Source organism: Halichoerus grypus, chromosome 8, assembly GCF_964656455.1.
Source record: "Halichoerus grypus chromosome 8, mHalGry1.hap1.1, whole genome shotgun sequence".
NCBI classification, from domain to species: Eukaryota; Metazoa; Chordata; class Mammalia; order Carnivora; family Phocidae; genus Halichoerus; species Halichoerus grypus.
The window spans coordinates 124,936,609-124,959,773 of record NC_135719.1 but is presented as its reverse complement, the minus strand read 5'-3'; the positions used below and the strand labels follow the sequence as shown (position 1 = coordinate 124,959,773).

The 23,165-nt window shown below is 51.8% G+C and overlaps 1 protein-coding gene across 18 annotated transcripts; it reads left to right on the top strand.

The window, feature by feature from the left end:
• Positions 1-16,475, top strand: ABCD4 (ATP binding cassette subfamily D member 4). Of its 18 annotated transcripts, none has more exons than XM_078053951.1 (20): positions 3-189; positions 4,485-4,603; positions 4,753-4,880; positions 6,020-6,159; positions 7,361-7,477; positions 7,835-7,960; positions 8,564-8,611; positions 10,031-10,129; positions 10,391-10,512; positions 10,612-10,703; positions 10,876-10,965; positions 11,840-11,958; positions 12,678-12,886; positions 13,072-13,163; positions 13,678-13,714; positions 14,114-14,163; positions 14,557-14,609; positions 14,928-14,984; positions 15,506-15,565; positions 15,643-15,758. In XM_078053951.1, the coding sequence occupies exons 1-20, from the start codon at positions 152-154 to the stop codon at positions 15,647-15,649; spliced, it is 1,803 nt and encodes a 600-aa protein (XP_077910077.1). In that variant the 5' UTR covers positions 3-151; the 3' UTR covers positions 15,650-15,758. The 18 variants fall into 18 exon arrangements, 15 of the variants coding, with proteins under 15 accessions (XP_077910074.1, XP_077910077.1, XP_077910073.1 ...); XR_013440780.1 differs by lacking the exon at positions 15,506-15,565 and adding an exon at positions 15,935-15,954 and having other exon boundaries at positions 4-189; XM_078053954.1 differs by having other exon boundaries at positions 5-189; positions 14,908-14,984; positions 15,643-15,693.
• Positions 16,476-23,165: the final 6,690 nt, after the last annotated feature.

Genomic DNA, 23,165 nt, shown 5'->3' with positions numbered 1-23,165 from the left:
CGGGAGCGGCCTCGTCGCCCGGCGCCTTCCTCTCTATCCGCCCCGCTCTGTGGTCACCGTGGGCCCGCCCTCTTAGGCTGACCTAGTGCTCCTTGGACTCTTCCCGCAGCCGACTCCGGGGCAGCGGGGCGAGGAGGGTGGAAGCCGGCACATGGCGGTCCCGGTGGCCGCGGCCGGGGCTGGCGCCAGGTGAGCAGGGCGGTGGGGAAGAGAGCCGGGCCTCTGGGTGCCCTCCCCGGGGCTGTGTGGCTTGAAGAGCCCCGGCCCCAGCGAAAGAGGAGCTCTGAAGGGGCGCCCACCCTCCCGCGATCCGAGGCAGCCTCCAGCACTCTGGCTGTGGGATCCTCCCCCCCCCCCCCCAAGAACGTCCAAGTGCACAGAATTGAGTTAATCGTCCTCAGTTCTTGGCACGCTGTGGTCCAGTGCAAGGCCCCTCTTGTGTTTTACTTTATTATGTTCCTTGTTCTCAATCCCATTTCACCCCCCTTCTCAGGCCCCCACTCTGGTGTATTAAAAGAGTGTACAGCCCAGTTTACATAAGTTTGCGTGTCTCTTACCTTGAAAGATGGTGGTTTTTGAATTCCTATAAATGATAATATGCTGTGATTTTTTTAAAAAAACCTTTTTACTCAACGTTGTGTTTTTGAGATCATACATTCAGTAGTAATCTAGTTTCTTTTTTTCTTTTTTTTTTTTTAAAGATTTTATTTATTTATTTGAGAGAGAGAGAGAGAGAGCACAAGAGGGGGGAGTGGGAGAGGGAGAAGCAGACTCCCCGCTGAGCAGGGAGCCCGATGCGGGACTCGATGCCGGGACTCCAGGATCATGACCTGAGCCGAAGGCAGTTGCTTAACCAGCTGAGCCACCTAGGCGCGCTCTTTTTTTTTTTTTTTTAAGATTTTATTTATATATTTGAGAGAGAGAGAATGAGAGAGAGAGCACATGAGAGGGGGGAGGGTCAGAGGGAGAAGCAGACTCCCTGCCGAGCAGGGAGCCCCATACGGGACTCGATCCAGTGACTCCAGGATCACGACCTGAGCCGAAGGCAGTCGCTTAACCAACTGAGCCACCCACGTGCCCGGTAATATAGTTTCTGAAGGCTGCATAATACTACCCTACGTACTTCGGACCGCATTTTACCTATATATTCCCCAAGTGATGGACACTTAGAATGCTTCCAGTTTTTAACCACCTCAAATATACTGGAGCTTGTCTCCTTGTGAATATGGGTAATATTTTTCTGGATTACCCACCCCAGGGTAGGATGCTAGATCATAACTAATTCTGCGGAATTGTTTTCTGGAATGGGCACATGAGTTTATACTTCCCAACAGCATTGCATAAAGGTTCTGGCTTCCCCACATCCCTGGAATGTTTGGTATTGTTTGGTTTTCTGATGTTTATCAATCTGATGGGTTGTAAGGTGGCATCCCATTGTGTTTTCATGTATTAAGCATTTGGGTTTCCCCTTTTCTGAATAGCCTAGTTGTATCCTTTTCCCACTTTCCATGGATTTCCTATCTTCCTGACTTGCAGGAATTCCTTGTATGCTCTAGATTTTAATGTCTTGTTGGTTTTACACTCTTCACATACCTTCCACAGTTCTTTTAATTTAATCTATGGCACTGTATTGAGCAAAAATAAATTAAGTCCATTAGTTTTCCCCTTTATCAAAATTTGTGGGTTTGGGGTCTTATTTGAGGAATATCTTCCCACTATATCTTCATTAAGATATTCTTCTTCCTTTCCTTCTATTAACTAAATAGAATTTCACATTAGATTTTTAATCCATTTGGAGTTTTAAAATTTTATCTAAGTGATTTGAGGTAATGACCTTAATTTTCCTTCACCATTTTCAATTAATAACTAATGAATTAATAATTAAAAATTGGAGGGGTGCCTGGGTGGCTCAGTCGTTAAGCATCCACCTGCCTTCAGCTCAGGTCATGATCCCAGGGTCCTGGGATCAAGCCCCACATCGGACTCCCTGCTCAGCGGGGAGCCTGCTTCTCCCTCCCTCACTCCCCCTGCTTGTGTTCCCTCTCTCGCTGTGTCTCTCTCTGTCAAATAAATAAATAAAATCTTTCAAAAAAAAATTAAAAATCATTAAGAGCTCAGATTCTTGGACCTAGGCTGCCCTTGTCTGAACCCTGAGGCTGCCACTTACCAGGTGGGTGACAGGGCAAGTTACTTAACCTCTTTTGCTTCAGTTCCTCATCCATAAATAGGATATAGTCTCCATCTCTTAAGGTTGTGACAACCAAATGAATTAATACATGTAAAACACGTGTAGAACAGTCCTGGGCACATAGTATGTGCTTAATAAGTGTTGACAACTGTTAGTATTACTATGACCTTTCTTGTGATATAACCTCTATCATGTGCCCATGTAAACATAGGTCTATTTTTTCTTTTTGGTCTCTGTCCCGTTGGTCTTTTTGTTTCTACATTAAAACACAGTTTTGGGGCACCTGGGTGGCTCAGTCGTTAAGCATCTGCCTTCGGCTCAGGTCATGATCCCAGGGTCCTGGGATCAAGCCCCGCATCGGGCTCCCTGCTCGACAGGAAGCCTGCTTCTCCCTCTCCCGCTCCCCCTGCTTGTGTTCCCTCTCTTGCTGTGTCTCTCTCTCAAATAAATAAATAAAATCTTCAAAAAAAAAACAAAACCACAGCCCTGCATTATGATTTGTCTTTTTTCTTTTTCTTTGAGAGAGAGAAGGGTGTGTGAGCACGCGCGAGGTTGGGTTAGAGGGAGAGGAAGAGAGAGAATTTTAAGCAGACTCCACGCTCAGCATGGAGTCTGACACAGGACTCAGTCTCACGACTCTGAGATCAAAACCTGAGCCGACAGGTCGTCATCCTGGAATCCCGGGATCAAGCCCCGCATCGGGCTCCCTGCTCCGCAGGAAGCCTGCTTCTCCCTCTCCCACTCCCCCTGCTTGTGTTCCCTCTCTCGCTGTGTCTCTCTCTCTGTCAAATAAATAAATAAAATCTTAAAAAAAAAAAAAAACCTGAGCCGAAATCAAGAGTCGGATGCCCAACCGAGTGAGCCGCCCAGGCGCCCCTGATTTGTCTTAATAACTGATGGTTTGGGTCTCCAATTCCTCCTTTCCTATTTTTCACAGTTGCCCTCAGCTGTTCATGGGCCTTTGTATTTCCATATAAAGTTCCTCAGAGAAGTTCTGCTTGTGATTGGTATTATATTGAATTTATAGACTACTTTTGTTAGAAATGAGGTCTTTATAATGTTAAGTCATGCCAGCTCTATTTAAGTCTTTCACATCCTATAATAGAGCTTTCGTTTTTCTTTTAAAATGTCTCATCCTGGGGCGACTGGCTCGCTCAGTCGGTAGAGCTTGCAACTCTTGATCTTGGGGTTGTAAGTTTGAACCCCACGATGGGTGGAGAGATTACTTAAAAATAAAATCTTTTGGGGTGCCTCGGTGGTTCAGTCTAGGGTCGTAGTGCCACAGATTAAATTAAATTTAGGGGCGCATATTTAGGCACCCCTAAAAATAAAATCTTAAAAAAAATGTGGGACACCTGGGTGGCTCAGTCAGTTAAGCCTCTGACTCTTGATCTCAGCTCAGATCTCGATCTCAGGGCTGTGAGCTCAAGCCCCACATTGGGCTCTATGCTGGGCTTGGGGGCCTACTTAAAAAAAAAAAATGTCTTATACATTCTTTTTAAAAGTTAATTCCTGGATGTTTTACAGTTTTGTTTTTTAAGATTTTATTTATTTATTCATAAGAGACAGAGAGAGGGAGGCAGAGGGAGAAGCAGGCTTCCCACCGAGCGGGGAGCCCGATGCGGGACTCAATCCCAGGACCCCGGGATCACAACCCGAGCTGAAGGCAGACGCTCAGTCATCTGAGCCACCCAGGCGCCCATGTTTTACAGTTGTTTTAGTGCTTTTCTTTTGTAAGTGACCTCTTATTTTCTTTATATTTTCCAGTTGGTTATTGTTGGTATAGAACACTGTTGATATTTGTATGTTAACCCTATATCTAGCTGAACTCCTTTTACTTCCAGCATTTGTCTATTGATTTGCTGTTTGCTGTGTAAATGATCACATTATCTGCAAATAAAGACAATATAATCTCTTCCCTTTTAATTCTTTTACCTCATTTATTTTTCTTGCTTTATTGATTTAGCCAGGACGTTAAAATCCTTGATGGGCTTTCTTGTCATGTTTGTGACCATGAAGAGGATGTGGCTAAAGTTTCTTGATTAACTATGGTTTTTTTTGGGTTTTTTTTGCTGTAAATTTTTGGTAAATTACCTTTTATAGCATTTACCAGCTTAAAGAAATTCCTTTCTCTCCCCCGTCTGTTCCCAGCCTACTGCCTTCAGCATCGGTAAGCCATTCTTCCTGCATGGCCTGGACCCCTCCCCAGAACAGTGTAGATCAACTTGGTAACTGCTCTGTAAGGCTTAACTGCCCTCTTAGGGTTCTCTCGACTTCTCCTGTGTCTCTTCTTCAGGCCCAGGTTAGATCTGCAATTTCTTCAGCGGTTCCTGCAGATACAGAAGGTTTTGTTTCCCTCCTGGTCATCACAGAATGCCTTGATGTTCCTGACCCTGTTGTGTGTCGCCCTACTGAGTGAGTGAGTGAGCCCAGGCTACAGGGGGAGGGCAGCCTTGGTTTGGGGTCCCTTCTGTCTGGGGAGTTGATAAGGCAAGGACTCAAGGGGAAGACTCCTTGTTTTCTCCCCCTTCACCACTGACTTCGGACCCCTCTCCCCACCCCAGAACAACTGGTGATCTACCAGGTTGGCTTGATCCCCAGTCAGTACTATGGGGTCCTGGGAAACAAAGACTTGGATGGGTTTAAGACCCTGACATTCCTGGCTGTGGTGCTCATCGTTCTCAACTCCATGGTAAGGTCTCCCTGTGTTTCTCTTCCTCTCCAGCCTAGTGTAAGCACAGTGCCCACTGGGACTTAGTCACCAGGAAGCAGGAATCGAGCTGTGGGTGTGTGTTCCCTCCCTTTCTTGGAACTGGAGGTCAGAAGGGCATTGATCTTGTTATTGGGCCCAATCCCTGGGATGTTTCAGGCTCCCAGGACTTGGCCATGAGGTTCTGGTTTAAGTCAGTGTTTAGCAGAAATGATCTTGTCCCTTCCATTCCCATTACTCTTGCTTCACGGAACTCCCAAGCATTTGAAGACTGGGATCAGCAGCCAGGGGGCTATTGCTTCTCTGTGGGGCTGAGGCCCCGGTTCAGCCTGGCACCGTGTCACACCTCTCAGCCTTTGCACCTGCTGCTTTCCTGCAGAATGGCTTCCTTCCCCACCCTGGTTCACTTGGTTAATGCCTGCTCACTTTTCAAGTTCTGCTGTTGTCACTTTCTTCAAGTCCTCCTTAACCTTCTTCATGTTTCCTCCACCAAACTCTGCCCTCCTCTCTGCTTAACTAATACTCTGAGTTAACCTCTGCTGTGACACTCCTCACGCCCTTGTAATTGTTGCCTTGTTAGACCGAGCTCATTGTCACCGCCTTGGACTGAGCATGGAGCTGCTCCATCGGTGGTGAACAATGAGTCAGGCCTCCGCTGGGACTCAAGCCTAATGCTCTGCCTGCCTGCATGGCCTGTTTTCTTGGGGAATCCCCTTCTCATCACACTTGGGCACTTTGGATGGGTCTTCTGGTGGTAAACACCTATGTATACAGAACTCTGTTCCAAGTTTTGGGGAACAGAAAAGTGAGAACATAAATGGCATAGAAGATATCATCCCCAATCTCCGGAAGCTCACCTGCTCTCAGGATAAGACAGTACAACAGAAAGGGGCCAGAGGCCTGTGCTTGGTGACGGAATGAGCATGGCGGGGAGGGAGGGAGGGAGGGAAGAATCCCCTGACTTGACACTTTAACCCAGAAGTGCTGAGTGGACAGAGACTTAAGCAGAGTGGGCTGGGACCAGTCAGCAGATGCACTCTGCCAGCCCCGAGCTCCTTGCTGAGATGTGCAGAAACCATCTCTCCCTCTCCCTCACTTCCTCTCGCTTCCCCACTGCACAGCTGAAGAGCTTTGACCAGTTCACCTGCAACCTGCTGTATGTGAGCTGGAGAAAGGACCTCACCGAGCACCTTCACCGCTTCTACTTCCAAGGCCGCGTGTACTACACCCTTAACGTGTTGCGGGATGACGTCGATAACCCGTAGGTGCCCCCTCTCTGTCCTCCCCACCCTCTGCAGGGTTCTGTCAGTCTGGCTCGGCCCTGGAGAGTCCCTGCGGTGGGCCCTTTGAGATCATCCACAGTTCTCCGCAAATGTTGATAAGCACCATGGGGGAAGGGGACTCCGTGGAGGAACCCCCGAGCAGCTGCGGGGCTGAGAATAGGGCACTAAAAGATAGGAGCGGCTCCCTTTTGTCCATTTTATATCCTGTGCTTCCCAGCCAGGCACCCTCTGAAGAAAGTGTCCTTGCTCGCAAACCAGCTCTTGGATTTTCAGCAGTAAAAAATTATTGCTGCCCAGGACTCAGTGTAAGATTCAGATCTTCATTCTGTCACCTCCCAGTTGACAGGCCTTCGTTCACTGAGCCTCAGGTTCCCTTTCTGGAAAATGGGGATGATAGTTCCTATCTCAGTATCTCAAAGGATATTCATGCAATGCACATGTGCGGTGCCTGGCACACAGCAAATGTCCCAGTGTGAGTTAGCGCTGGTTATTTTACAGGTGAGGAAACTGAGGCCCAGAGAATGCAAGTGACTTGTCCAAAGTCATGTCTCTCATTGGAAATGGGAGTCAGTGTGGCCCCAGTAGTGCAGTGGGACATACGGGGTCTCTCCTCACACTCATTCCCTCTCCACTCACCACCCCCACGCACTTTTTTGCCTGCGGTGACCTTTTGTCAGCTCAAGCTGAGCTTTGTGGCAAAGATTCTTGGGATTCCTGTTGCCTCTTATCTTCTAGGCTTCTCCATGACTCAACCCATATGAAGCTTCTGCAGCCAGATAGCTAAAATGGGGGCAGGCTCAGGTTCGCAGAAGAGATTGGGAGGAGCCAGAGAGAGGGCGTAGCTTTCTGGCCCATCCAGAAACTCAGCTCTTCTACCCTCGGGTCATTCTCTGGTGCTACTCAGAACTGGCTCAGGACCCCTGGGTACTGGCCCTTTGATTTGCTACTTTTCCAGAGGGGTAAACTGAGGCACCCTAAGAAGCAACTCTTCAGAACCCTGTTTAAAGGTCCTAAAGGTCTTAGTGCCTCTAGGAAAAGCAGCACTTGTCGGGGTCCATCTTCCCCCGGGATCGTGGCTAACGGTGCTGAAAGGCAAGGTCAGAGTAAGAGGTAACCTCTCAGCTCGCTCCACCCTTCGCGCCCCGCTCCCTGGTCCACTTGCTCTGTTGTTGGCTCCAGGGACCAACGCATCAGCCAGGATGTGGAACGATTCTGCCGACAGCTCAGCAGCATGGCCAGCAAGCTGATCATCTCCCCCTTCACCCTCATCTACTACACCTACCAGTGCTTCCAAAGGTGAAGCCTCTCCTCCCCCACCCCCCAGGTGTTTCCCCCCAAGGTCCCTCACTTACACGAGCTCCCCCAGGTCAGGGTCCAGAAGAGGCTGGTCTTCCTCCCTCCTGCCTGCAGCCCAGGAAGGCTTCCTGTGTCCTGTGCTTGGGCCCCTGCCCTTTGGACATGTGGCGTTTCAGTGTCACAGGGGTCCTGGTATCTGACAACCTGGACCAGGTGCCTGCTGCCCCCACAAAGGAGCAGAGGTCCCACAGGACTGCTGGCTGAGATTGGACGAGGGCTGCTTGAAAGAGCAAGAAGCAGGGCTGAGGCCTGCGGGGATATGTGACACCCCCCACCCTCCCTCTCTCTGCCTTCCAGCACAGGCTGGCTTGGGCCTGCGAGCATCTTCGGGTATTTCATCCTGGGAACCCTTGTGAACAAAATGTTGATGGGGCCCATTGTGGCAAAGCTGGTGCAGCAGGAGAAGCTGGAGGGGGATTTCAGGTATGTCTCCCTTGCTTGAGGTTCTGGGCCGAGCATAATGGTTAAGGAATGGGATCTCGAGTGAGGCAGCCTCATTCGAGTCCCAGCCTGTGCTAGTTACTAGCCATGTGCTCTTGGGTGAGGTGTTGAACCTCCCTAAACTTCAGTTTTCCCATCTCTAAAATGGGGATGGTACTGTTGCCTGCAGAGGGGATTGTGAGGAGCATTATTGAGATTCTAGGTGAGAAGCAGCGAGAACGGTGTCTGGTTGGCCATCATCATCCCTTGGTCTTCTCATGTGCTTCTGTTTCAACCTTCCTGTTTTGGCTCAGCCAATAGATCCAGCCCCTGCACTGTGCTTCTTGGCCTCCTACTTCAGGTTGGGCCCTGGGAGGAGGTGGCGTGGGCAGGAATGCACCTGTCCTCTGGGGAGGTGAGGGGTCGTCCTGTCTGCAGGGCTCCTGCCACCCCACCCAGGCCCTGTGACAGCTCAGGGAAGGGCTGGGCCTTTTTGAGGTGGAGCCAGGTTCCTCTTCATCTGGAGATCTTCCTGGTCCAGGCTAGAGAAAGGAGAAGGGCCAGTACTGCCCGTTGTCAGCACACATTTGCCTTTGGTCTGCCCAGGTTCAAGCACATGCAGATCCGGGTGAATGCTGAGCCTGCTGCTTTTTTCAGGTGAGTCAGGTGGGCATCGTTTCCTTCTGCCTCATCAGAGCTGATAGTGGAGATGGCAGAAAAGGAAAGACGAATTGTACGGCCTGCCCACCATCACCGAACCCTGGGGCTGAGCATCCTTACACTTGGCTATGACCCTCACCCCATGTCTCTCACTGTCCTAGTCTGCCTCATCCTTAGGTCCAGGGATTTGCTTCTGAAGCTGGTTGTTCCTTCTAGTGACCCAGCAGGGGGCCTAAATTTGTTCCAAGAATGAAACGAGTGAATGATTCTCGTCTTGGTGATGATTATAAGCCATTGCCTCTGCCTCTGTTTTTCCATCTACGAGATGGCTTTCTGCCAGTGCTGATGGCCGGTCAAAGTCTCCAAGACTGATCCTTTGTCTCTTAGGATGGGAGGGAAAGGAGGCCTCAGGAGATCAGGAGACCTGCTCCCCACAAACACTGTCCAAGTGGAACAAAGTGTCTGATCTCCTGATAGCAGCATTGTGAAATCTCCTGCCTTCCCTCAGGGTCAGGATAGGTCCCTGGGCCCTGCCTTCTGTGGGACCTCTGGAGTCATTGTTTGGCCCCAGAGAGATAACTCAGGCCCCAGAGGTGTGTGTTTAAGGAGTGGAAACTGCTCTTGGATCACCTGGATCTAATAACCCTGGGACCTTTGCACTTGTCTGTCTTTGCTGCATTTTGCAGCTGCCACCACTTGAGGGCGCCAAGAATACTAGGAATCTATGAGGTGGGGTTTGGTTGTGTGGCCGTAGGGCTGGGCCTGTGCTAAGTGCTTTTGGATTCTGCAGCCTCTCGTGAAGTTCTGGGCTCTGGGGAACGCAGGTTTGTTCTTGGAGCTCTAGATGGGTTCTTTCCTGGCTTCTCTGTCCCTCTAATGTGCCAGGGGAAGAATGCAGTGCGTCTGCCTGCCCCCCTAAACTGGGAGCTCGAGGACAGGGACTATTTTATCCCCTTGTTTATCTCACTGGCTAACTAGCACAGAGCCTGCCACCCAGCAACTGCTCTTTGTATAGTCGCTTAATAATAACAGCTGTTATTTTTTAAGGGTCCCTCTTCTGCCTGGCACTTTCTATTTAGAAATTCTCTAACTTATTTTGTAGGTATGATTAGCCCCATTTTACCGAAGAAGACACCGAGACTCTGAGGCTTAAGTAACATTAGTCACCCAGCTAGGAATTGGCCAGAGCCAGGATTTGAGCCAGATCTGCCCAATCTAGAGTTCATGTTCTTTCCCCAGACGATACTGTGCTGAGTACATGAAGCAGTGAATGGATGCTAGTGGCAGAAAGGGTCTGAGATGAAGACCATTTGGATATAGGCTTGGTCCCCAAAGGAGAGTGTGATGAGGGCTAGAGGGTCCCCCGGCCCGGCTGAGGCTTTCCAGGCCCCATCAACATCCCAGCCTTTCTCGTCAGAGCTGGGCACGTGGAGCATGTGAGGACAGACCGCAGGCTGCAGAGACTCCTTCAGACCCAGAGGGAGCTGATGTCCAAGGAGCTGTGGCTTTACCGTAGGTGAAGGGAGCCCGGGGAGGCGGGAACCCCGGGAGCGGGATCGTCTCCTTCCCTCCCCGAACCTCCTCGCTTTCTCTCTGCACTAGTCAGTTTGCCGTGATGAAGGAATTCACCACGGGGAGCCACTGTCTTTGCCACGAGTGTCCTCGGGAGAACGAGGCTCCGGGGAATAGCTTGGTCCTACTTGGCTTCCTCTTCCCTCAGAGCACATCGGTGCTTCCTGGGTCTCTTACCCTCGGTGTTTCTGCCTTCTGCAGTTGGTGTCAACACATTCGACTATCTGGGCAGCATCCTGAGTTACGTGGTGATCGCCATCCCTATTTTCAGTGGTGTCTATGGAGACCTGAGCCCCACAGAGCTCAGCACTCTGGTCAGCAAGGTGAAGCTCCCTCCTGGTGACCCCTCATGCCGTCCCCTCTGCCCTCGGCCCGGCGCCTCGGAGTCCAGGCCAGGGCTCAGTGCTCGCTGTCCCGTGCAGAACGCCTTTGTGTGCATTTACCTCATCAGCTGCTTCACCGGCCTCATCGACCTCTCCGGCACGTTCTCAGATGTGGCTGGTTACACACACAGGTGAGGCTGCGTCCTGCCCCTCTCCAGGTCCTGAGCAAAGCGGGTGCCGCTGGGAGAAGTAGCCGAATGAAAAAAGGAACAGAAAAGCCATATGGCAGTGGGTGTGAGAGAGAAGGAGGAGTGCGTTCATCTGGGCCCCCAGGCCCACCTCAGGTTTTCACTTCTTGCCCAGAATCGGGGAACTTCAGGAGACCCTGCTGGACATGTCCCTGAAGTCACGGGGTGGCGAGGTCCCGGACGAGAGCGAGTGGGACATGGACAGGTGGGTGCCGGGCTGGCAGGGCAGTGCCGTGGTGGGCGCGCCCAGCTGGGGTTCACCCCGGAGCCCTGCCCTCTCCCAGCCGGGCGGCAGAGTTGTGCAGAGCAGATGCCAGGCCTCTCTGCCTGGTGCTGGGCACATCACAGGTGTTCCCAGGCAGGGGTGCTGTTCTGGCATCTGTTGTCACCTACACCTTCCCCCAGCTGCGGGAAGCACGGTGCCCACTCCTGCCTGGGCCCGAGATGACAAATCAGAAATCTGAGCGGTCTGCCTCCCACTGAGCCCTGCCGCCTGCCCCTTTCCTCGGGGCCTGCCTGTTCTCTGTTCCCCAGGCCTCGCTCACCCTCACACGTGGCTTTACTCGTGTCTCCTGTGTTTGTTTGTTTTTTTAATTATATTTATTTATTTGAGAGAGAGAACACGAGTGGAGGGGCATGGCAGACGCAGAGGGAGAAGCAGGCTCCCCGCTGAGCAGGGAGCCCGATGCGGGGCTCGATCCCAGGACCCTGGGACCGTGACCTGAGCTGAAGGCAGACACTCAACGGACTGAGCCACCCAGGCGTCCCTTTACTCATGTCTCCTTGCATGCGTTGTGATGTTTCTGGCCTTTCTGTGCACTGAGGATTTGTTTCATGTCCTCACTTTCTTGGGCTAATTACTCAACTGTTCTGTGTCTCCGTTTCTTCATCGCTGTGAGGGGAAGAGTAATGGAACCTTCCTCTTAGGATGGTTGTGAGGATTAGCTGTCACGGTCTGTGGGAAGTGCTTGGACAGGGGCCACAGAGTAAGCTTTCCAAAACGGAAACAGCCTGCGTTCCAGGGCCTACACGCAACTCCCTTCCGAGGGACTAAAGCCTTAACTGTTGCTCCCGTTCAGAATTCAGGCTTCGTGCAGCTGTGGGCCTGGGGCTGGGGAGATGGTGCGGCGACCGTAGGAGACCGGAGGTGCTGTTCTCCGGGGGAAAGGGGCGTCCGTGCCAGAGCCAGGAACTCCAGGTCCGTTTCCGACCACCACGCCCATCCTGTCACAGGCCCTGGTCACACGCGCTGTGCACACCCACCAGGGTTAAGGTTAGACAGCTTCAGCTCCGTGACCCTGAGGGAGTTACTGAGCCGCCTGACTTGGTTTCCCCCTCTGCCAGGTGGGGATGATGTTTGTGATCCGTTGGTGTTAAAGCTGATTAAGATCAGTCACGGCGGGGCTTTGCACAGCCTGGCACAAAGTAGGTGCCCTCGGCCCTACCTCTGTGTTCGTGTGCCCGAGCTGCCGTAACAAAATTCCACAGACTGGGTTGCTTATCCAAGACATTTATTTTCGCACAGTTCTGGAGGCTGGAAGTCCAAGATCAAGGGTTGGTTTCTCCTGAGGCCTCTCTCCTTGGCTTGCAGATGGCCGTCTTCTCGCCGTGTCCTTTTCTAGCCTCTTCTCTGTGGAGGAGCATCCCTGGTGTCTCTCCCTCTTCTTAGAAGGCCGTCAGCCATATTGGATTAGAGCTCTCCCCTGATGGCCTCATTTTAACGCCATCATTTCTTTAAATACTTTCTCTTCAAATGCAGTTACATTCTGAGGTACTAGGGGTTGAGACTTCAGCCTGTTATTTTGAGAACACAGTTCAGCCCATAACCCCCCTGTCCAGAGGTGAGACCCCCGAGGAGAAGACCCTGCCCCCCAGCGGTACTGACACTACTTCTCTCCCCTCGTCTTCTGACCGCAGGGCCCCAGAGTGGCCGGTCACAGAGCCAACAGACACAGCTTTTCTCCTCGAGCGGGTCTCCATCTGTGCCCCCTCCTCTAATAAACCCTTAATCAGGGATCTGAGCCTGAAGATCTCTGAGGGGCAGAGCCTGCTCATCACAGGCAACACGGGCACGGGCAAGACGTCATTGCTCCGGGTTCTCGGCGGCCTCTGGGCAAGCACACGGGGTGAGAGCCAGCCCTCCCTGCCTCTGAGCCAGCCTTGGCCCGGTGGGATGCGTGTGCGTGCGTGCAGGTGTGTGCATGTGCGTGCGTGTGTGTAAAAACCCAGGCCTTTTTGTTGGGGAGAGGGAATGAGAGGCACTTACTTTGTCTGGGAGATCTCAAAATGGAGGTTTCTGTGGGCCCTGCAGGCTCAGTGCAGATGCTGACGGACTTTGGACCCCATGGGGTGCTGTTCCTGCCACAAAGGCCATTCTTCACGGATGGGACCCTTCGGGAGCAGGTCAGCCTGGGGCCCGCACCTACCTCTGGCTAACGGAGACCTCTGGCAGTCTGACAGGTTTCAGCTCTAGAAAGTTATGGGGCAGAAGGTGGGGTAGTAAATGGCTCCTGCCCAGGAACTCCCTGGTTCTACGAACATTTTACTCACTTCCGTGGATTGGGCCATGTAGTTAGAGCAGCCCCTGGGGGCAGGTTAACCTGTGGGGGCCGAAACCAAATACCACATATATTTGTTGGCCACCAAGGTTGGATTCTGGACGCTGTGTCCTTAGGAGGCTCACAGACTCTTTCCCCTCAGACACACATCTGACGTTTGCAGTGACCCTGTCCCACTGTCTGCTGGCCCCGGCTCTCCCACTGGACCCTTGGCCGGGGTGGTCCTTACCATCCTCAGGTGGAGAGGAGCCTGGCCTCTGGCAGTTCCTGGGGCTGTATCCTCCTGGGGAGGATAGGCTCTGTGCCGCACTGCCTCTCATTGGCCCTCATCTTAGGCCTGTGTGGTTTTGTTTTATCAGGTGATATATCCCCTGAAGGAAATCTACCCGGACTCAGGTGAGCTGGGCCTCCTTGGGGCATGTCCTCCCATCTAAATTGTCCCTGCTCTGCCTGACTGGGGCCTTGCCAGTGCCCTTTGGCAGAGGCTCCAGCGAGGCTGCTGGTTTGAGGTAGTTTTCTTCTCCTTCCAGTGTTTACTATTTTGGGGTCTGTACCCTGACCTCATCTTGTTCTGTCTTCCCCTCCTTGAGGAGAGACCCCCATTGGAGGAAGGGAAGGGACTACTTCCTTCGCCTGGCCCTTCCTTTGTGTATTAAGTGCTATAACCCTGTCACTGCAGAGCCTTAGCCCAGATTCTGGCGCCCCCCCAGCCCTACCCCCTTCCACGATGTACCCCCTCTCTTCTGGCTGCCCAGAAGGAGCTGACTTCTTGAAGAAGGCTTGTCTGTTTTGCAGGTTCTACTGATGATGAGAGGATCATGAGGTTCTTGGAGCTGGCAGGCCTGGTGAGTGTGGGCAGGGACGCTGAGGCCCAGGCCCACCTGGTAGCACTGACCACAAGGGCTGGTCCAGCAGAGCCGGCATAGTGCCTGGGGCCCAGGACCGGAAGTGTGAGCCTGGACCGCGGGAGTGGGAGTAGAAAGTGGTGAGGGGAGCGGTTGGCCAGGTACAGCAACCAGGGGGTGCATTCTCTGCATCGACTTTTAAAATGATAATAAAACTAAGTCTGCTTAGCAGATGTAAATAGTGTAGTTGATAGGATAGTCCTCCCTGCGGGGCGCGGATTGCTCCCACAGCCCCTGCCAGGGCGGTAGCTGCCTCAGAGGTGTGTGTGGAGGGGTGACAGGAAGCAGGGATGGGCCCTCTCACAGACAGCATTCCCTCTGGGTGTGTTACAGTCCAGTTTGGTGACCAGGACAGAGGGTCTGGACCAGCAGGTGGATTGGAACTGGTAAGAAGGGAGTCGGGTGCTCCAGAGCCAGCTCCCCCCCACACGGTGGGTTCCAGGTGTTTTTGCTGGCCCATCAGGGGCATGTTCATGCCCTCGGGAGCAGCGTTTTGGCCTCACCTCATATGGGCAGCCCATCTCATGATGGGCTGGACTGTGGTTGAAAGGGGAGGGTGATGTCAGTCTGTCCCCGGGGCCAGCCTCTCTGCCCCAAGAACCTCTTCTTGCTTAGACCCCATTCTATGCAAAAGCCAAGCCATATCCTCCTTCCTCTAGCGGTCCTTTCACTCCCATTCCTCAGGTATGATGTTCTGTCCCCAGGAGAGATGCAGAGGCTCTCCTTTGCCCGGCTCTTCTACCTGCAGCCAAAGTATGCAGGTGAGGTCTGCCCCGGCAGTGCGCATGCCCGGTACTGTGTGCTCACGGGGGTGTGTGTGTGTGTGTTTCACGTGTAACCGCGGAGGCGTTCAGACACGGAGGAGAGCACCCCTGTGCGTGGCCGGGCATCTCTGTCCCTGCGGGGGAGGATGCCAGGGCTCTACCCTTGCGGCAGCAAGGTTGGCATCCCCAGATCAGCTCGGGATGTGTTACACCACGCGTTCTGGAGCATTCTGCCATGGCAGCAGCTGGAGCCAGCCTAAAAAGCTTGCGATTTTATGCTCCTGAGCCTCTGCCGTCAATAAGCGGGCAACACCCCCAGCTGTGCCTGGCGGAGGGATGGCAGGTGTGAACTTCAGGGACTCGCGTCCTTGGGGGAACTAAGAAGCGCTGGTTTGAGCGGTTCTAGGAAGTGCTGGTGCTTACTCTAGGAAGCCGGGGGATTTCATCCTGCCGCTGGTAGAAGGCTTCCCAGGTGAAGCCTCGCCCTCTGCTCTTTTGGCCTGCTCTTCCTGTGGCAGGGCTCCTGTAAGCCAGAGCCGCTTCCAGCCAGCCTCGCCCTGGGTCCCAGGCAGACAGAGGTGAGCATGGTTTGGAGGCGAGGCAGAGGTGGGCCAGGGGCAGGAGCCGATCTCTCCCCGCCGGATTCTGCCCTCAGTGCTTGATGAAGCCACCAGTGCCCTGACCGAGGAGGTGGAGAGCGAGCTCTACCGCATTGGCCAGCAGCTGGGCATGACGTTCATCAGCGTGGGACACCGACGTAGCCTCGAGAGGGTACCCAAGCTCGTAGAGATGGCCTGAGGAGGAGGAAGAGCCCAGAGGCTGGGCCTGACGAGGGCCAGGGGCCCTTCAAAATGGGGAGTGGGGGTGGCGGAGAGGGCAGGGGAGGGATGGCCTCCCGTTGGCTGTGGCCAGCGTGGCCTGATCTGCGTCGTGCTGGTCTCTTGCAGTTTCACTCCTTGGTTCTGAAACTCTGCGGAGAAGGAAGATGGGAACTGACCAGAATCAAAGTGGAGTGAAGCCAAGGGTGTGGCTGGCCCCTGGAAGAAGTGCCCAGCTCGGGGCAGATCGGCATTCTCCTGGAGAGACCGGGGGAGGGAGGGCCTGTGGGGCACGGGAGACCCCTGGCTCGCCTCCCAGGCCCTGTGCAGGGGGCACTGGCAGCAGGGGGGGCCCGGCTGGGATGCGGCTCGCTGCGGGGCACCCAGTCCTGCCAGGGCGCCTCCTGCCACCTCAGCCAGAGCTCCCTGCACTCGGGATGCCGATTGCTTACGAACAGCCTCAGATCGTGTTTTCTAAAGAAAAACCTGAAAGTGTGGGATCTGTGAGAAATGTAGGGTCATTGTGGAGAGAATATTGGGCTTAAAGTCACACAATCCAGAAATCTTTTAAATCCATTAGATTTTATAGCAATAGATTTTTTAACTTTAATCGACAAATATTTAATTTTTATAACTTTTTTAAAAAGATAAACATTTCTTACAAATTGCAGCCTTCTTTCTCTTTCTTTTCCACTGTAAGGCGACCTTTTAAATTGAATCCACAGACTTGTATTTGGGAGCCTGGGGGGAAGGGAGATGCACTCTCCATTGTACTGGAAACTTCTGCGCCTGGTTTTTCACTTCACTCCACACCTGCGCTTTCCCTTTGCCGGTTGTACCTGAGTCACTAACCTCTAGGGCTCTTCTGTTTTTCTTGTCCTAACCCAGGTAAAAATAAATCTCTTTCCCTTTAGTCAACTAAAATAAGGTCAGAGATTTTTCAAAAATAATCTTTGTGAGGAAACAGCAACAACAAGAGGAACAGACAAAACCCAGAAAGCACGGGAAACTTGAGATGGAAAACGATTTGAGCCCAAAGCCCTTATTCTAGAACAGTGTTACCCAAAGTTGAGTTGTCAGTGCAGCACGTTCATGATTTTTGCCAGATCTCTGTACTTCTTGTACTGTGAATTACTTAATATTTTTAAAATTAACTCCCCCTTTTTTTTTAAGATTTTATTTATTTATTTGACAGAGAAAGCACAAGCAGGGGGAGCGGCAGGCAGAGGGAGAAGCAGGCTCCTGTTGAGCAGGGAGCCCAACACGGGGCTCAATCCCAGAACCCAGAGATCATGACCTGCCCCGAAGGCAGACGCCCACCCAACTGAGCCACCCAGGCGTCCCAATTAACTCCTTAAACCTAACTGTTGTTTTCTTTTTTATTTACGCTTGCTATAACTAGAATGTAACTGTAAAAGTGACCGTAACCCAGGTTACAAAATGGCAGTTTGATACCGTGCCTGCAGAGAGTCAGCCTGAGGCTTGCGCTCTCTGTACAAAGGGAGGTTAAGGGATGTCGTGGGGGGAATTAGACGGACTGGCACACAAGTGAGGATTTTCTCCTTAACAAAGTTAGAAACCTGGAATGGGAACTGCTCAGGAAGGAACTTTCTCACTCTAAGACTTGAGGTTATTTACTGCCTTGGTACCCCGCTGAAAATGATGCCAGATGTGGGGTGGGGACCTGGGGAAGTGCTGTCTGCAGGGTGACGCCCCCTGGCGGCTTGGCTGGCCCGCAGGCCTGGAGCCTGTTCTTCCCCAGCTCCACCGTGTCGGGGTGCTAGCGCAGCGCACCCGGGTGCCTTGCTGAGAGCCAGGTCTGATGGCGGGTCAAGTCCCCGGTGAGGCCTCCTGAGGGGCCTGCAGGATATCAGGTCTACAAAGGTCCGTGGCAGCCCTGTAGCCAGAGTCCAACCCTCTGACAAGGCTGGAGGGACCATCAAGGTTGGCATCTGCTCCGAGAGCCGTCCCATCCTTGAATCTCCCAGCTGCATCCTGCCAAGCGGTCTTCTGGCTTCTGGTCAAACACAGCTAGCAAGCGCTGGAGACCACCCATCCTCGGACCCCTCTAACTGAAGAGAGCTCTTGCTTAGGTTAAGGGGAAACCTGTCTCCCTGAGGATTAAGGATTCCCCTGACTCCCACCCCTTGGGTACGTGTCTGTTAAATCGTGGGGGCTGGGTGTGGAAGGACCCCCTCAATAGTTGAATTTCTGTACTTTTTTCAATGTAGCTGAAGCTCCCGCCGGCCTTTTTGTTGACAGCATCACCTTATTGACCTGCTTCCTCCTCACTAGACCCTGGAGCTCCCAAGCCTTCCTGCAGATGCTGCTGCCAGCCGATGACTTGAGAGACCGAGTTGGTGACTAACTCGGGGTCTTGGTATTTGCTTTTCCTCTGCCTCAGACATGTTTCAAGTGCTGTTTCTGTTTTGAATGCCCAGGGTTCTCCCTTGCAGAAGCTCTGCCAGGAGAAAGCTGTTCTTAGGAGCAGACCCCGCCTTTGCCCATCATTCATCTCAGAGATGGAGGCTACTGAGAGTTTTGGATGAATCCATACACACCTGCATAGAAGTCTAGTTATGTGTCCTCAGTATAGAACAAGGACAAAATGCTTATTTTAAATGTTTCCAAATCAACCAGGCAAATAATTTCCCAAACTTAAATCTCATTCTACCACTCAGGGAACTACACAGACCCAGTGGATGGGACATAGAAACGTTATTCTGTTCCTTTGTCACTCTCCTGAGGAGTCCTAGGTCTGTGGGATGCAGCAGAAAAGCAATCTTTTGTCATCGCCATCACATGTCTGCTTACCATAGCGATGCTTCCTAACGTGGTCTACAGTTTAAATGCAATCCCTATCAAAATCCCAATGGCCTATTTCTGCAGAAATGGGAAAGTTGATCCTAAAATTCATATGGAATTGCAAGTGATCTCAAATAGGCAAAACAATCTTGAAAAAGAACAAAGTTGGAGGACTCACACTTTGAGGTTTCAAAAATCACTTCAAAGCTATGGTAATCAAAACATTGCAGTATTCGTATAAAGAGAGACATGCCATTCAATGGAATAGAATTAAGAGTACAGAAATAAACCCATACGTCTACGGTCAAATGATTTTTGTCAAGCGCCAAGACCATTCAATGGGGAAAACCAGTCTCTCTGACAAATGGGGCTAGAAAACGATATCCACATGCAAACGAAGGAAAATGAGCCCTTACCTTATACCAGGTTAAGTTAGTTAAGAAGTTAAAATGAATGAAAATTAAATTTAAGAGCTAAGACTAAATAGCTCTTAAGACATAAGGCAGTCTTCATGACCTTGGATCTGGCAATGGTTTCTTAAATACGATGCCCAAAGCACAAGCAACAAAAGAAAAACATTGGACTTCAAAATTAAAGCTTCTGTGCATCAAAGGACACTATACAACCAATGATTGTGTTTGTTCTAACCTGTCTAGGGCTAGGAAGACTGACACAAGGTCCTCGTCTCTGTTTTGCCTGACTCGAACTCACTCACTGGGCAGAAAAGTATTGGGCATTGCTCAAAAACTTGGTAAGGTGCACAAAACCTGTAGCCACCTGAAGCAAAAGATTATGCTTAAGACATACAATAGACCACCTAAAGCCTGCAAAGAAATGCTGGGGAGAGAGTTTCTTTAGGACATTAGAGTGTTCAAAAGTGACCTCATGTACTAGGGAATTTAGAAAGCGACATGCATGGCCTGGATAGGATGCATGCTCAGAAAAGACCTGAGAAGACCCTGAGCTTTCCTTTCTGGCTGGTCTCTTGGCTCAGTCCAAGCAGGAAGTAAAGGCTAAGGTAGAGTTAAAAGAGCTAAACTGGCTGTGTTAAAGAGTACCCCAGCACGGAATCAGTCTGGGAAGACAGAGACAGAGGTTTTGGTTGTTTGGGGTCCTGGTACTCAAGGAAATCTCTGTCAAAATACTGGCTGAACAGAGACTTCAAGTGACCACACATGACAAGGCTGACAGTCCTTGCAAAGCTAGTTTGAGAAAGTCACCAAAAAGATGTCTGCAGCCTTCAATAATCAAAAACAGCAAACTCTGGGGAAGGGGAGGGACTGGTTTCCAGTTACATATTATATTCAAATGTCCAGTGTTCAACGAAAACAAATCATACAAAGAAACAGGATTATGGTCCATTTAAAGGGGGGGGGGAATGACAGAAACCATCCGTGCAGAAGTCTAGACATTCTTACTAGCCAAAGCTTTAAACCAACGGTCTTAAGTATGCTCAGATAGTCAACGGAAGCCCGAGAGCTCGTTCTGGTTCTGGCTCCGGTGCTGGAGCCGACAGCTAGCTCTGGACCTCGCACTGACTCATTGCTGGGTCTGGTGCTGCCGCTGCTTCTAGCTCGAGCTGGCACTGGCTCTAGGTTTGTAACTGAGGCTGGAGCTGATGCTACAGCTGGTGCAGGAACTGGCTCTTACCTCCGAAGCTTGCTCTAACCCGACAGCTGACTCTAGCTCTGGCTCCCGTGGAGAGCTGGGGCTGGAGCCGGTGCTAGCTCGGTCTAGCCAATGGCTCTCTTACTGGCTCTGGCTCCGGAGCCTGCTCTAGTTCTAGAGCTGGCTCTGGTGCTGAAGCTTATTCTAGCTCTGAAGCGGACACTCAATAAGGCTGTAGCTCGGGCGCAGTTTCTAGAGCCAGTGCTGGTGCTAGCTATAGCTCTAGAACCGGTGCTGGAGTAGGGGCCAGAGCTACTTCTAGCTCTGGAACTGGAACTAGCGCCTGTGCTAGGACTGCCGCTGGTCATGGAGCTGGCAGGCTCTAGCTTTGGAGTGGACATTGGAGCCCACTCTAGCTTTGGAGATGGCACTGGATCTGGAGCCGGCCAACTCTAGAGCTGGCACTGAAGTTGAATGTAGCTCTGTAGCTGGCACCAGAGCTGGCCCTAACTCTGGAGCTGGTGGTAGGGGAGCACGGGATCTGGGCTGGGGCTGGCTCTAGCTTTGGAGCTGGTGCTGGAGCTTGTTCTAGCTCGAGTTGGCTCTGACTGTAGGTCTGCAGCTAGAAATGGTGCCAAAGCCATCTCCAGCTCTGGATCTTGGGTTACAGCTGGTGCTGGAGCTGCTTCTGGAGAAGTTGGACACAACATTCCAGGTCCAAGCCAGGCAGGTTGCGATGTACAAAGGCCACCGGCTGCTTCTGTCAGGAGAAGTCTGGAGGCTGACAGGAACCCTCCAAGTACCGGTCCAGCGGCCAGGCGCGCAGGATGGAGGAGATGGCACCGAGGGTGGGACGGCAGGCAGCGGAGTCGGAACCCCGGCCTTTTTCCTCCCGCACGGCCTCCTATGGCGCGTCTGCAGGGGGATGGGCTCCTATCCCCGGCCTGGCGCATCCAGAGACCAGCCCCATCCCATCCCCAGTCTGGCTGGCCTGGCGGAAGCAGGGCGCTCAGTCATGGGGTGCTCTCGATAAATGTCTGACCAAACACCCCCCCTTCTTCAGGGAAGTCTGGCATATTCCTCTGTCTCCCGCTCTAAACTCCACGGGGGCGGGGAGAGGTTGTGCTGGTCTGCTCGTTACTCAGCACTGGCGCATAGTAGGTGCTCCATAAATGTCTAAGGGACAAGGGAACAAACGGAGTCTGTCCTGCCCAGCCTCGTCTGGGTCCTTGCGGCACCTCATCCTGTAGCTTGTGCGCCGAGGTGCCCCCTTACTCTGCACACCGCGGGGGGGGGCGGTCCGCCCGCAGACCCTGCAGCTCTGCGCATGCGCAGCCGAGCACGCAGGGGTGAGGCGCGTGGCGGACTTGGAAGCAGGTTGCTCCCCACGCGGCCTGTCCTGGGCCCCCGCGCCGGGGGCGGGACGGGGGGGCGGCAAGCAGAGCTGGGAAGGGGCTGTCGTGAGTCTGTGACTGATATTTCCTCACGATTAGATTCAGGCTTTACGACCTCATCGCGAGGAAATACCAGACACACTCAAACTGAAGATATGCCGGAAAGAAACTGGCCTGAAATCTTCAAAACCGTCGAAGTCACGGAAAGCCAGGACTGTTCCTAACTGAAGGGAACTACAGAGACTTGGCAACTAAATCCAATGTGTGGTGCCGGACTGGATCCACCACTCATAAAGGGCGTCGTTGGAAAATGCAGCATTCTGGGGATTGGATGAAGTATTGAATCAGTGTCGATTTCTTGATTTTATTGGTTATATAGTGGTCATGTAGGAGGGGATCTTCATTTTAAGGAAATATATACACTGAAGTATTGAGTAATGGGACATCACATCCTCAACTTGCTCTCAAATGGTTTAGAAAAAAATGCAAAAATAGGTATATAAAGAGAATAAGGCAATGTAGTAAACTGTCCATTTTATTATTTTTTTAAAATTTTATTCATTTTAAGTAATCTCTACACCCAGCGTGGGGCTCGGACTCAACCCTGAGATCAAGAGTCACTGGCTCCTCGTCTGCACCAGCTAGGTGCCCCATGAACTGTCCGTTTTAAAATTTAAAAATCACAATGAGCATTTTAAAACTCAGTTAAAAGCAACTAACTACTAAAAGAGTAAGTCCTTCCCCACTGCTCCCCAACTACCTGACTGTGGTACCAGATACACAGCCTGTGTGCCCTTGGGAGAACATGCATGTTTCCACCGTAACTGCAGCCAGCCAGAACTAAAGACTGGAAGAAAATACATTTCGTGTTTTCATGGTTTCTCTGCCTAACCAAACACATACCACATATCACTTGCTCCTCCAAGGCTTACTTGACATTTCTGAATAAAGAGGACAGAGATGGAGGGAAAGGTGCCAGTGGTAGGAGGAGGTTGACAAGAACTGAGTGAAACAAACCCAAGCGGGTAGCTCCACGTCAGGATTGGGGGAGGTATCCCAACGGAGAACTGGTGGGACAGTGACCACTGGCAGTGGGGAAGGAGGGACAAATGCCAAAGGCTTGGGAGGTAATCCCATTATTCACATTGTACATCCCTGGACAGTTTACAAAAGAAAATGGTGGACTAGACTGGTGGGGGAAGAATCTGATCAAGAACATCTAGAGGTGAATAAACGACAACAAAAACAAGCCTGATGCAGGACTGAACTAGGAAACCAGAAAGAGAAATCCCAGCTGTGAGAGCCAGAACCGCCATGGGGGTGTGGGGTCAGCAGGTGACAGGAGAGAGCAGCTTGCATTTTAAATGCCCATGCAGGGACAGAGACCAGACCCAAGGTGAGGACTGGAAAGAACACTTAAAACAATCTAAGTAAGTATTCTCAAAGAAAAAGAGAGAAAAGTTTGTCACATCTTACAGAACACATAAGCAATATACCATGAGTCAGCAAATGCAACAAACAGGTAGAATTACAAGGAGAAATTGGCAGAGTGG